Source organism: Thunnus maccoyii, chromosome 20, assembly GCF_910596095.1.
Source record: "Thunnus maccoyii chromosome 20, fThuMac1.1, whole genome shotgun sequence".
In the NCBI taxonomy this organism is placed as follows: Eukaryota; Metazoa; Chordata; class Actinopteri; order Scombriformes; family Scombridae; genus Thunnus; species Thunnus maccoyii.
In genome coordinates, this window is record NC_056552.1 from 15,133,606 (window position 1) to 15,148,684 (window position 15,079).

Sequence of the window (15,079 nt, forward strand, 5' to 3'; positions counted from 1 at the left end):
TCTCTCTCATTCATGTTCACACATTGACTTTAAAAGCTTTCAAATGCCGCATAAGCCACAGGATTAACCTTCCAATGGCACATTGTTAGAGGAGCTAAGCTACTACATGAGAAACAGAGAGCTAACAAACAATGACTGCTACTCCAAGATATAGAGGGAGTTGATGGACATGGATTTGTTTTGGGTACAAAAATGATGTATATTTTGATTAATAAGATTATAAGCGTACTTTTGTTTTAAAAATGACTCTGATCTGTAAAGAAACCTACACATAACTTACCTGATATGTAAGTAGTGGATTTGACAGCTGATGTATTGGGCCATGTGGTATTGGACATATTGTCTCTCTTTGAAGTCTGTACTGTTCCCCCAATGACAAATTACATGTTGTGGGTGTGTGATAAGTATTGTTATGTCTACTGTAGGTCTCATCCCATACTGTTGAGGACACATTAACTGACAATGATGAATTTCACCCCGAATGAGAAGACACGGGAGATACCAGCTCTGTCAGTCTCCACACTCCGCCCAACAAAGGAGGTTCGGCACAAAAGAGAGAAACCTGAGAAACCTCTTGTATCACTGATAGCTTCTTTCATGTCAAATGAGGACCATCCTGTATTAATGGTTTGGATTGTGGTTATTGTTGCATTTACATGTCCAGTATATAACATGTTGTGATGGCATGGTGGAGTTTTATTAAAGGAAAATTATGGGATTTTTCAACCTGGATCCTATTTTCCCATCATTTTGTGTATAAATGATGACATGAAACGGGCTGCACTGTAATCCCTGGGGGCAATTAAGTCAATGTGTATCCACTAAAAGTACTTGTTTTTGCCACTGACAGGCTCAGATTGTTATTATAAGTTTCTGAAAACATTATGGAAAGGACCATACAGAGAAATAAAACTTTTTTCTTTACCTTTTGCTTGATCCAGTCTGTTTGTTATGCTCTGAATCTCTTGAGAGTTGAGTTGTTGCAGCCTGTTTCATTCAATACTAGACCAATTTCAAAAATTGTTCTCCCCATTTGTCACTTAGACACAAAATGATTGGAAAACAAGGTCAAAGTTGAAAAATCCAGAAGTTACCCTTTAATTAAAGCATTTCTGTAGACAGTAGATGCCTCTGTGTAATTTCAAGAAACAACTTCAAACTCATAGTAAAAATCTTTATTAAAAAAAAATGTAAAAAGTTCACACATCAATTTTTAATCAGCACTTGAGTCCTCAGGTAATCTACAGCTGCAGGGCAGGCTACATTTATAGTTTAAAATGGATTAACATTTCACACATAAATCTCTTCAATTTATCATTCTTATCTTCATTAGAATTGATTGTAATTAATCAGAGGATACACTATATCATTACACTCATTACAGCAGGGATGAGCAGTAGAATGATCACAGAGCTAAATGTATTTGATCTTATGCTGCCCTCTAATGTTGTAAAGAAAAACTACCACAACTTTAGACCGGACGTCTTAGAGAAAGGGAACATAAATGTGTGGAATGTATTTCTAAATATTCTGTAACATTTACAACTTTATCAGGACTGCATCATCACTGCTCCTGTTTGTAAAAAAAAGACATCTCACTCAACTGTATCACAACAGATAAAACAACAGTCAGTTCTTAAATCAATGCTCAGTGATTAAGTTACTGCTAATAAGTGTGGTGTAGTATGTATTCATTTATCTGACTATTGTATGTGCGCCAATCTTTAATTTCTCTAGGTCAGAGTTTTGGCTATCAGTAAACTGAGAAGTAGGGTCACCAGGGAGATCAAATGAGCCACAGCACTGCTCTGTTTCATCCTTTCATCTGCAAGAGAACAACCAAAGTCTAACTTCAGCAGTTAAATACAGACAAATGGTATGTTTTTATAAAAAATGACACAGTGTTGATGTCACTTAGGAAACAGAATCACTCATTTCAAACACAGGATTTTTAAAAAGTCAGTAAACAAATAATGTCATCTACAAGAATATGAAAGTTATGAAAATGTTACCTGGTTTCAGGAGTAGAGGTCCTAGTGAGATGGCTGCAGTGTCATGATGGGATGTATCCCTCACCACTCTTGTGTGGTAACCAGGGTAGCAATGCTGCAGGAAAACAACATTACAGGTTTTCAGCAGAAGATTTTAGCCAAAGTTAATTACACGAGCTGCAGCCATCCTCCAGTCTTACAACAAATACACACAATCAAAGTGTTACTTACAGCTGTGCAGTTGTTGTGGGTCAAAAGACACAGGTGGACCTGGCAGTGCAGGTAGATGGATGAAAAATTGGTGAAGGTGAACATCCTGAAAGAGAAACGGGCCACGGTGGAGATGCCATTTTGAACCAGCTCTACTGTACCATCTGCTGGGTTCGGACACCTGGAAGACAGAGAAGATGGTAGAAGTTACAATGTTAGCAGGCAGATGATGAAGTAAATTAAGCTGTACTAGAGAAGATGAGTACTTCTACTTTTTCAGCATCAGTCAGGGGAATTTTCTTTTTGAATTTGAGAATCAGTGTTCTGACACAGGATCAAATTAATTCCTTTACTCTGTGGTAATGAGATCCCAGCGGACAGGGTAGCTGGCATCATTGAAAGGTGTTGCCCAGCATGAGTCCAGAATGGTGGAAATCTGTCGTCCATCGACACCTTCTGTCTGCACCCCGATGTACAATCTCTGGTCTATTTCCATTTCTAGGTTCCTGCTTCTGGTTAGGGGGATACGGAAGCCAGCGTCTTCATAGGGGATCATCCTTAAATGATAGCGACCCTGGCCAGATGGAAGCCTCTTGTTCACAATGCTACAGAAAAAAATACACAGTGTAATTAAACCAGAGAAAGAACAACTTTGTTCATGTGGGTAGATTTCATATTCATAAGTATAATGTATAAAATATGTAAAATAAACACACATTTGTGCTAAAAAATACAGAGAATAGATAATGCATTCTTAATAACTCACTGAAAAGGACTTAATCAATGTATTACGAACACTGCTACAAAGATGAGTTGTACAGTAGTAGGATAAATACCAAGTAGAAGCATTTTGTCAGGTATAAAAACAGGTTTGGCAATTAGCCATTTTTCTTTTGTGGCATTTTATGCCTATATTGGATAGCGGCAGTAGAGAGATGACAAGAAACGAGGGGAGAGAGAGAGAGAAGGGGAACAACATGCAACAGAAGTCCTCTGCTGGAATCTAACTGCAGACATTACGGTTATGTTGGATGTTCCATTTTCGGGACCCATTTCAACAACATGAGGCAACTGACAGCTGACCAAATTACTGGTGCATATGTCAAAAAACTGTACTGTGGGGATGTGAAACACAAGATTGTTCAGTAACGAAGTTATTAGGTCATAATGATGATGTAGGGTTGAGCTCTTGCACAGTTCTGGACCAGCTAAATGACATGATACAACACATTTATGTAATAGAATGTAAAAATAATCAGCAGTGTTGTTGTATGTGGTCTTGCAAAAAAAATAAGATGCCCTTGAGTCACCAGGACTTTGATTAATCAAAAAAATCAATCATAAAATGCATCACCTCTCGACAGGGTTGATGCCCACATCCATAGACAGGGCCTGGGCCAGAGGGTATTCACAGGTAAAGTGCAGGTGGATGCTCTTCTCACGGCTGATGAGGCCCTCATGGGGGTCCACATCGCCCTGGATGGTGTTCTCATAGATAAAATGGGTCCCGTTGCTCTGTGAGAGTAAGATGATAAAGATGAATTATATTTTAGATGCAGTATGCTTTTAACTGATCCACATGAAGTTGTGCTGTGGAGAAGTTTACATCTAAAATGCTCTTTAGGCTTTTTCTATAAAATATATGGCCTGTACCCTCAGTACTGTCCCACACAGCTGGTCATCATTGTTAAAGTGGAACACCAGTCGTCCGTCCTGGACAATCCCATTGCAGGAGTGCTCTCGGAGGTGTAGGGCACTGCAGTGGAAACCAGCTTCAAACAGCTGGCAGCGGGACAGGGACATGGTACCTGAACTACTGATACAAGTGATGGATGAGTCTATGAAAGAGAGATAGAAATAAAAAATTATTTGCAAGTGACAACATAATGTGTTTAAGCTTGTTGAAGCAAACAGTCATTTGCTGTAAGTAACTATTTAAGTTTATTCACAGTTATGAACTTGTGTTACAGTAGACCAAATCATTGGCTGACAGAAATTTTCTTTCAACTTTTCAGCCGTTGGAATGAAATCGTATTTCAACAATTAAAACAAGTTAAAGTGAACACATGCAGTATTTTCAAAGTCTTCATCTTGGCTCACATGCAAGAGATCTGAAAAACAAAGCACTGCTTTAATAGGAGCTGCCCTCACCATAGCTCTCATTGTTGGCTCGATGGTGGTGCTCATCACAGAAGCAGCCATACACACCGTCCTTCTCACCACACCACTCATGCTCTGCGCAGTCCAGATGTTCACAGGGGTCTGACTCAGCTGGAGAAATAGTGGGGAGAGAATAAGACAAAGAGTGATGAAACTGAAACAAAATGACAGATCATACATATAACTAACACAGTGCAAACATACCACACAGCAAAGCAGAGCGCCACTCAGGGATGTTCAAACCCAAGACAGAGCAGGTCCTTTCATAGGCTGAGATAGCAGAACACAGCATGCCATTGGCTGGGGTGTAGAGGCAGAGATCATAGACACAGGAACTGAAAAATGGCTGGGGGTCTGAGTGCAGGTGACAGGCACTGAATGGACCACTAGAGTTGGTGATGACACTACAGAGTTCAGAGTATTCTTCCATGAAGGGACAGTCGTTCAGTCCATCACCGTTCTGATTATCGGTGGATCCACAACTACAAAAGACAGAGTGTTACACTTCTAACACCTGGCTTTTTTTTAAAAAGAAACTTTGCTCAGACATGTTTTTGTCATCACTGCAGCTGACTCAATGATATATCACTAATGTAATTTTGGTGATTTCCAAATAATAAAAAAAAAGTTATGAGTTGAGAAAGTTCTAGTTCACAAGCTTTCAAAAGCAAATTGACTACCTGGTAAATAAGAAATGTGGGGTGGTCAGGCAGAAAACAAGTTAATGTACTGAAATGCATTTAACTGACAATACAGGGACAATATTTTGTTGTTTGTGTGAATATTCAGCATAGTATAGCTGCCATTACACTCTATTACATTAACTTCAAAATTATCCTTCACTGTTTTTCCTAACAACTTACCCTGGTTGACTTGTGGGTGCCTTCCAGCTGTGTCCAAAGTCATTGTCATTTTGTGCCAATGTACCATTGGGCAAGACTTTGTCATCTGCAGGATCGCTGTTGAAGTTACCACACATCCCAGTGACTCTGTTTTCACAGTGTTGGCCGATTCTGACCAGTAAAGTACTCTGACCATCAAACTGGACTATCAGGTCTGTGGCATCGACCACTATGTAGCTTCCCTGCCTTAACACCCGAGCTAAGGTTCCTGCAGTGGTCGGAAGAGACACTTCAGTGTTATTTACCTGTGAGGATGAAAGATTAAAGAGAGATGAAGGAGAGGTGGGGAGGTACTTGTTGTCAGTCATGTTTACACTTAATATATAAAAAGTTGTATAAAATAAGTATAAAATAAAGTAAATAGAGTTTACTGTACCTTTACTCTTTTGTTAGGGCCGATCCTGACGTATGCACTCTCTGGTGGATTTGAGAGGTATATATCCACTGCTGACACAAATGACACACGGTTGTTGCCACGGTGATTATTGGTGGCTACTACCTGAAACTGTGTTTCATTGGTGCCGTGGTTCACACTCTCAGTGATGATGTAAGAGCATGTGCCCTGGAAATGAGCCAGTGCCCCATCAAAGGTGATGTAGTGTGGGTCCCCCCACACAGTGCAAGTAGACATTGTATCAAAACAGCCCAGCTGGCCGTTTTTGATGGTGCACTCTTGTGCAGGGGTGCAAGATGCAGCAGAACAGCGCAGGTCATTGGGAGCGTGACATTCACAACGCTGGGAGCATCCTTCTGTCCAGAACGATTCACCAGCCTGTAGCATGTGAGAAAAACAGAGACATACCACATAATAGGTCAAATAATATAGCTTCAAATGACTAAAATTCATGAACTCAGCTTTTGCTTAACATTGTCTTCCCATTTTAAGACTGACACAGTATAAATATTGTGTGTCTATATCTTACTGTGGAGGTAAAATATGCACTCTTAAGGTGGAAAAGAGATTCAGGTCTGATGCCAAGTGTCCCTGTGATACATTATAACTGAAAACCCTCACTGCTGTCTGTGCCTGCTCCTGCACCTGCTGTGTTAATTAGGCTTTAACTTTCTGCCTCAGGGGTCCTGTATTCTTGTGTTGAGTGTGGGAAAAAAAATTTAATTATTGTTATTATTTATTATCATTTGATTAATATGTTGTAAAGTGTCTACACTGTTTGTCCATCCTTCCAGTTTTTATTGCTGCAAGTGGGTGTTTAGTAGTCAGTGGGAAACAAAGCTTTCTGAAGCACTGAATCAACATGAAGTAATTGTATTGAAAATGGTTCATTTCGAAGCATTTGATACAGCCAAAATGGCGACATTAGCTGGGCAACTATTAGTATTGCAAATGTATGGATGAATTAAATCTGTGAATGTGATGAAAAAGTCAGAATAAAAGTGGTTTTACTGCTTTTCTTAGTGTCATTTTGTTCAATAAAGACTATATTATTAACATTTTTAAACTGAGTTTACAGCTCTTTAAATGCTGTGGCAGACACCTCTCTGATACAAGTGTGAAGTAACAAGGCCTTGTTTGGGGTGGTCATATGATTTTTGGCATGGTGAAGTGAGGCATCAAAACATCTTGCTGCGATACTTTTGCTTGAAAAAGGTTGATACTGTGTCGAGTAGTAGACTGCTTCCAGCGTAACATCATTAGCATTGAGACTGTTGTATGCTTCTTGCACAAGGCTCTACATACTTGCGTGTGCACCTGCAAACCTCAGCAATTAGGTAAATATAAATGTGATTGATGGACAGACGCGATGCATGCCTTTTGAAATTTGAAACACTGCTGTCTTGGACCCAATCACCTCCACCTCTGTTTAATATATCCACCAGTTTGAAGGCTTATCAGATGCCAAAACACTGCACAGTAGTTTATATGAGTAAGTATTTTACTGGTCTGGAAAGTTATCAGTGTAGTCCTTTTATGTCACATGGCAACATGGTAGTTTATTTTGTATTCACTGGTATGTGACTTACTTCATAGTAGAAGCCGTCATATTGGCAGCCACAGCTTTCCACAGGGATACATCTTGTCCCACTCCTGACAAAGCCTTCATCACAGAAGCATCCCTCAGAGCAAACCTGCTCACAGGTGCTATCAATGCTGCTGGCGCAGGTGTGTCCACAATCAGTACCGCACAGCTCATAATGGCTGTTGGCTGGACAGTCGAGCCCTTTAGAAGTGAGGAAAAAAAATGATTGCTACTAGATGGTTATGAACTTATGAGATTTATCCATTTAAAACATGACACAATAATCAATACAGTAGGTCAATAGCACATCTTAAGTTAATGGTCAATAGATTTCTGGTATTTATTTAGTTTTATTAGATATCGACTGGTGGACTCACTGCAGGTGGTGTTCTGTCTCCAAGGGTAGATTCGAACATTAGCAGACTGACAGGCACTGACATATGCCTGAATGGCCCTGCACAGAAGATCTTGGCCCTCATTTCCCGACACACACACATCAAACACACAGTCAGTGAAAAATGGTCTTGGATCCACCTGCTCATGGCAGAAGCTTAAGGGGCCATCAGGTGCTTGAATCACATCACACTGAGCTCTAGCAGGAAGCTCATTGGCACACTGCGGACAAGAGGAGCCACACCCATCACTGCAGGTGTAGTTGCCCGCCACTTTCCAAGCTGTCCCAAACTGAGTTGGAGTAGTGACCATCATTCCAGATGGGGTGCGGAACTCATCATTTGGATTTCCGTTGAAGTTTCCACAAAGTCCACACGTTTGCCCACTGTATTGATGAAAAGAAGTAAATACATTCACTGTCATTAATCAAAAAATAGATGGTTATTAAATGTCTTAAATACATTTGAAAATATATTTTTAAGCTTGTCAAAGCATCCCAGTTAGAGCTTTGGTGAATGGCAGAGACCTGTAATTTGAAGGTACAGAGATAAACACTGTACTATATCCATCATAGGTGACACTCAAGCCAAAATCAGCACTGACAAATAGACGAGGTCCACTTGCATAGATAGACACTTGACCTCTATTCAAGATAATAGGTAAATTTCTCATCACTCCATTCACCTAAAAAAGAAATTGAAAGAATGATTAGGTTTTCTTTTTACAGACTTCTGACAGCCTCTTCTCAAGAAGAAAAAAACAGATTCATTCTTTTCTAATTAAGATTACATATACTTACAGTAATGTCTTAATCTTCCTACTACATTATTCAATTAATCAGAAGAATGGGTATGGTTGTCAATTATTTTTGCCAATTAGATTAAATCAGAATCTAAATAATGTGTGGCAATCATCTAATGAGGAATATTTGACATAATTTCAACAACTCACCTCTACCACACCATTTCTGTCCCTTGAAATATGCACTTGATAGCCCCACACGTTCACATAAACTTCAGCTGTAATTGAAACTGGCAACCCATTCCACGGCTCATTCTTAGCCTCCACAGAAAATTGATGCAGGCCATCAGTGGTGTTGCACAGGGTTGCCAGAACATAGCGGCAGGTTCCCTGGAAGTCATAGGCTTTGCCATCAAAGGTAAGGTAGTGGGGGTCACCAGATGCAGAGCAGATGCCATGAGGGGTGGGATGGCAGCCAAACTCACCCTCTACCACACGGCAGGACTCCTGGGGACCACAAGTGTTTGGGATACAGTGGACTGCTCCAGTTGTGCCATTACAGGTACACAAGTTCTGACATTCCTCACCATCCCAGAACTGTTCACCACCTTGCCGATAGCGTCCTTGGTGATGGCATCCACAGTCTGTTGGTGGTACACACTGATTGCCATTGAGGACAAAACCATCATCACATTGGCAACCCTCCTGGCATAGAGTGTCACAGGAGAAGGGGAAGGAAAGGCTGGGACAGGCGGATGGACAAGTTGATCCACAGAGTTCATAATGGCTGTTTGGAGGGCAGGCTTGCTCTAGAAAAAGACAAAAAGATTAATTCACAAAGGTCATTACATGCTTTTTTATAACAATTCCAAACTTAATCCAAAAGTGGAAAGTGCTTACCACACCCAGTTGCATTCCTCCATTGTCCTAGGGCAATGCCCTTCTGCTGACATATTAGTGCATAATCACGTAGAACCTCACATAGCGCTGATGCTGGATCTCTTGAGGCACTAATGATCTCCATACATGCTTCCACATGCTGCAATGGGTCCACCGTGGCCCAACATTGGGTAAATGGCCCATGTGATAAGACAAGAATGCCACAGTACTCACTAGAATTGTAATTTGTTGTAGAATTATGATTTACACTTTCCACGCAATGTGCAGCGAGGGAGCCATCTCGCCAACTGTCCCCAAAGACCTGAGAGCTGTTCACCAGGATGCCATTGGGTGTGCGGAAGTCATCCCATGGTTGACTATTGTAATCACCACAGAGTCCACCAAGTGAACCATTGTAGATTCCAGGTGTAGTGACTCGCACAAAGTGAGGCCAGACTGTCTGTACAGTTACACCAAAGGAGGTGCGAAGGATGATACTGTGAATGCTGCTGTGATAGATGCGGATTCGGTTGGTGGATGAGCTGAACGGTAGTCTGATGATCTGACCGTCAATCTGCAGGGCAATTTAAACAGTCACTTTTATATTTTCGTGGTTAACAGGATTTAAACAAAGGTACGTGCTTTTAAATATTATGGTGTTATCTTGTGAGGAAAGACAGTAGTAATAATATTCATATTTTTCTCAAATGTCATTTTGTCTTCATTAGTTTTCAAATATCTCATGTGTGAATTGATGGATATATCACATTAACAGTCTTTTTTAAAGTGTTCCAGTAACTTACTTGTACTCTACTGCTCCTTGCCATCTCAATGGACACGTGAGTGCCCTCTGCCTCAAATTTCAGCACCCTGGCAAAGCCCTGCTGGCCACTGGGCACTTTCTCTGCTGTCACCACAAAGTGGGGGTGACTAGACAATCCCACTACTTTGGCAAGGGTCAATCGACATGCCCCAGGATACCGGTATGACAGACCATCAAATGTATGATATGACCCTGGGCCCCTTGTCCAGCATGTTCCATAGCTGTTAGGTCTGCATCCTCTTTCACCCTCCTCCACACCGCATAATTCAAGTGGGCCACAGCCATGGGAGTGGCAAGTCATTGAGCCAAATCTGCAGCTACAACGTCTCCCACAGTCCTGGTCTAGTATTACAGTCTCTCCAGAGCGGTAGTAGCGACCCTCAAAGCTACAGCCACATTCAGCATGAGGGACGCAGACCCCACCACTGAGGATGTAGCCCGAATCACAGATACAGCTCTCCTGGGCAGGAAGAGGGCAGTTGTGGGTAGAATTGGGATTGACACAGGTAGGAGGACATCCTGTGCCATTGGACACAAAGTGGCTGTTGGCGGGGCAGGGGATTTCTAAGAAAAAAACAAATTGATCTTGACATCATGGAAAGTTTACTCAAAGAAAATTTTGAAATAGTGTTATGTGACTGACAGACATACCACAGAAGCCTTGTCTCCTCCAGCTTGGGAGCTGTATGCCATTCTGTTGGCACTGACTTGCATACACATTTAATGCTTGGCACAGAATGGGCTGGTACCCTCCTCCTACACACAGATCGTACACACAACTCTCCACAAAGGGCTGTGGAGGAAGTCGTTGATGGCAAGCAGCAAAGGGTCCAGAGCTGCTCTGAAGGATACCACAATGGGCATTGTTGCTGTATAAAGCATTCTGAGCCTCAGTGCAGACAGCACAGTCCTGACCTCCACATGGTGCCTCACAACCAGGCTCATCGTCCCCTGATGCTTGCCAGCTGTTGGCAAAAACCACATCAGAGCTCACAACCTCACCTTGGCGGGTTCGAAAGTCATCCCTGCGATCATTGTTGAAGTTTCCACACAGGCCACATGTTTCATTCTGGTAAGTGTAGGGCACGCTGATTCTGACATAATGGTTGACGTCATAGGATACCTCCAAACCAAAGTCAGTACTGACGATCACAGAAAAACCTGACTCATAAACCTGGACAGTGCCATTATTGAGGGAGAATGGAGCGGCTGCAAAGTTTCCATTAACCTGTAAACACACCAGCAAGTATGTCAAGAGCAACAAGGAAATAGTTGTTTCAATACACCAGGATTGAAGTACTCAGTATAACCCATCAGAATCACCTTGGCCTCACCACGACGTCCTTTGACAAGCTCAATAGTTTCATTATAGACAAACACTTTGACCAGTCGTGTCCAAGAAACTCGAGTGCTGCCCCGATGCTCATTCTTGCCCTCAACTCTATAGTAGGGCAGCCCACGACCACATTGTTCAGAGAGAACATAAGTGCAGGTGCCCTGGAAGTGAAACACTGTGTTATCGAAGGTGTAGTAGTGTGGATCACCACTTATGGTGCAGGTGCCCCTCTGCACTGTCTGGCAGGAAAACTGAATGTTGCTAGGCCTGCAGATTTGGGAAAAGGAGCAGGGTTGGTTGTGGCACTGCAGGCCTGCTGAGGTGCAGGTGCACATCCGTGCACAGGTACTGTCGCTCCAGAATGAGTCTCCCAGCTGCACAGCTTGACCTTTAAAAGATTCAAAGGCATAAACTTACATGTAATGTAACCATTCACATGTGTTTGGGCAGTACAAACAAATGTGCATTGTATATACAGACAGGTGACAAATTAAAGGAAAAATGGTACAAGCCTTCGAAGTCACCAGATTTCAACCCAACTGAACAGCTATGGGAGATTTTGGACCGACGTGTTAGACAGCACTCTCCACCACCATCATCAAAAAGATATTCCCTCATTTGGTGTTTTGATAATGGTGGTGGAGAGCGCTGTCTAACATGGCAGTCCAAAATCTCCCATAGGTGTTCAACTGGGTTGAGATCTGGTGACTGTGAAGGCCATAGCATATGATTCACATCATTTTCATACTCATCTAGTGCACTGTGAATTGGGGCATTGTCATCCTGGAAGAGACCACTCCCATCAGGATAGAAATGTTTCATCATAGGATAAAGGTGATGACTCAGAACAACTTTGTATTGATTTGCAGTGACCCTTCCCTCTAAGGAGACAAGTGGACCCAAACCAAGCCAGCAAAATGCCCTCCACATCATAACAGAGCCACCAGACCCCCTCACTGTAGGGGTCAAGCATCCAGACCTGTACCAGTTTTTCCTTTAATTTGTCACCCGTCTTTAGTAATAACAGTAAACTACAAATTTACTCATTCAAAAATCAAATAATCTCAGTTACTATGATACAATCTAACAACAGTTTAGTGCCCAATATAGTCAGCTGTAGTTGGCATATAAAACATCATTAATTTCTTCAACAAGTCAGGATTTATTGTAGGTACAGGTACACATCACTTACATATAGCACACAATAGTGATCACCCTCTGTATCTGGTCTTACCATTGAAAGTGCAGCCTCTTGATCCATGGTCTGTCCGGAAGGCCCAGCGACCTGGTACATTGACGTTGCTGCTCAGGCGGAAATTTGAGTTACTGCCTGATGCAGTGCTAGAGAATGATCCAGGGATGATGATATAGTAATTGGAGTTTATTGTGTCATAGCCAGCCTGCATATGAACATGAAATAAAAAAATAAAAAAAAACTTCAGTTAAACTTATGAAACACTAGTATGCATTATGTATACACGAGATATTGTCAATTTTAGTCTACGCAAGTAAATATACACATAATTGTAGTGGATCTGACCTGTATATTCAAACGTGTTGAGGCTATTATCCCATAGTTCATCAAAATGAAAGAATACTGGCCTCCAGAGATCAACACCGCTTGGACAGTTGTGCGCTGGAAAATATGAATTCATCATCATATGTATTGTTTGTACAATACTCTACATCCTGCAATTCAGAATCTATTTGTTACAACACCATATCAAGAACACATAAAAAACTGACAATGTATATAACAATCAGTTTTTAATTTATTTTATTTATGTCACTATATTCCTTTTCAGTTAATAATATTCACAATTAAATTATATTGCCTACGATTTAGCAAGTTAGTATGAGCCACCATGTGACAAATGCTGTATTTTTTGTTAGAATATGTATATTTTATGCTATGAAACATGTTAGGTATAGAAAATGTACCTTGGGGCAGTGGGTGTCACTTTTGAATTGCAATATCATCACCTCAAACATTTGTAACACTCACACGTAAATGCACTTTAATAATACCATTTCTTAAAATACTTTTGCATCAAATCTGTCTCAGGAATATTCTTTATGTCTTCATAATTTTAATTGCATTTCTACAATTCAGGATTTTTTTGTCCTCCTTTTGGGTGATACTGGATTAAGTTGACTTACTGTTCCTGAATTTGAATAGTACGCCACCTCATACCATGTTGCAACAAAGACCCAGTTGGCATTAAAGTTTATGCTTGGGAAGTAGGTATTAATGTCTTGGGTAGCTTGTTGAAGAACACTTCCACTGGTGTATTGGTTGTAGTAGACCTGACCCATTTGCCTGTTGTCCAAATCTGTCCAGAATGGAGCTATGATGTCTTGGGATCCACGTAGTGGGAACCTTTGAGGTGAATGTGTACCCAGTGGACTGTTAAATGTCAAGTGTCCATTGTGGTTGACCTGGAAAATAGATGAGTAGATAACACAAAAATATTTGTCATCACCTACAATTTCTACATTCACAGGCCCAGATTTTTTCTGGTACCAGAGCAAAATTATTCTTCAATAATTTTGTTTGCTGTTGCAAAATACAGACTACAACCATCTGTAGTCATCAGTCCTTTTGTATACAAATTAATAAAAAAATAATTAAATTAAAAAAAAAAAAATTCAACTCAAAATCCGATTCAACTCCAAAAATATTTTCACAGTCTACATAGAATATGTAAATTATTTTGTCAAAATTAATTTTACATACATAAATTTGATTATATGTTCGTCCAAAATAGACAAAAGGTCGTTGCAAGGTAATCCGTGGTGAACTTCCATCATCTGATCGAGAGCTTGCAGTTCCAGATACTGGGTAGAGGGGTCCTAGAAAGCAAGTGTAATTCACAAAAGAAATTTACTAATATTTTATTAATAATTTGGTAATATATTATATATATTAAAACCAGGCTTGGCAATAGCAAATATTCTGCAAACCATGTATCCACATACTGCATCTAATTTCCAGCATAAAGTAAAAGGAAAAACATTGCTATTCTGTAAATTAGAGACACCTCTCAGCATCATGTAGTAAAATTTACCAACACCACAAAATAGAGCCTCCAACACAAAACAGTTGAATCAACACCTCACTAAAAAATTATAAAATTCACGAAGGTGGGATTCATCCCAGGGTTGATAAATAAGACTGCATTAGTTTTAGAGTGTATTACTTGTGCTCATCTATGTACTTCAAGTTATTTTGTGTTCAGACTCTACCTCCTGTTCTTTAAACCCATATGAAATTATAATCCACTGTAAATGCTCAATCTTTATACAGAATAAGTACAATATGAATGATTGTACGATGACATACATATGAACAAATGAAAATTAAATGTCATAGAAGCTTCAATATGAACTTACTCATGACCTGAGGAGTCACCACACCTTTAAATGAAAGAAAGAAGGCAAATGAGTAAAATGGATGAGCAGAAAATGTACATTATTTTTTCCAAATCCAGGCAAGATTATATATGCAAAACAAATAAGATTATTAGTCAGATGGAATTGAAAATAAATAAAATATGATAAAATAAATTGAATTACTTACTTATCATCCCCAAAAGCAGCACAAACAACATGATTTGACATGCCATTTGGCCAGGCTCACAATTCAAATCTGGTCACCAAAAATA

The 15,079-nt window shown here is 40.4% G+C and overlaps 1 protein-coding gene across 1 annotated transcript; it reads right to left on the reverse strand.

The window, feature by feature from the left end:
* Positions 1-1,391: 1,391 nt before the first annotated feature.
* Positions 1,392-14,860, reverse strand: LOC121887210 (alpha-tectorin-like). The gene is made up of 23 exons (XM_042397852.1): positions 14,808-14,860; positions 14,152-14,267; positions 13,575-13,853; positions 12,955-13,050; positions 12,649-12,814; positions 11,402-11,802; positions 10,730-11,306; positions 10,059-10,642; positions 9,277-9,829; positions 8,587-9,185; positions 8,162-8,319; positions 7,620-8,020; positions 7,247-7,443; positions 5,640-6,035; positions 5,225-5,508; positions 4,566-4,843; positions 4,353-4,472; positions 3,855-4,039; positions 3,556-3,716; positions 2,555-2,806; positions 2,223-2,382; positions 2,013-2,106; positions 1,392-1,825 (listed from the first exon to the last, which is right to left on the reverse strand). Exons 1-23 carry the CDS (start codon positions 14,809-14,811, stop codon positions 1,734-1,736), a joined length of 6,153 nt encoding a protein of 2,050 aa, XP_042253786.1. The 5' UTR covers positions 14,812-14,860; the 3' UTR covers positions 1,392-1,733.
* Between the last annotated feature and the right edge of the window lie 219 nt (positions 14,861-15,079).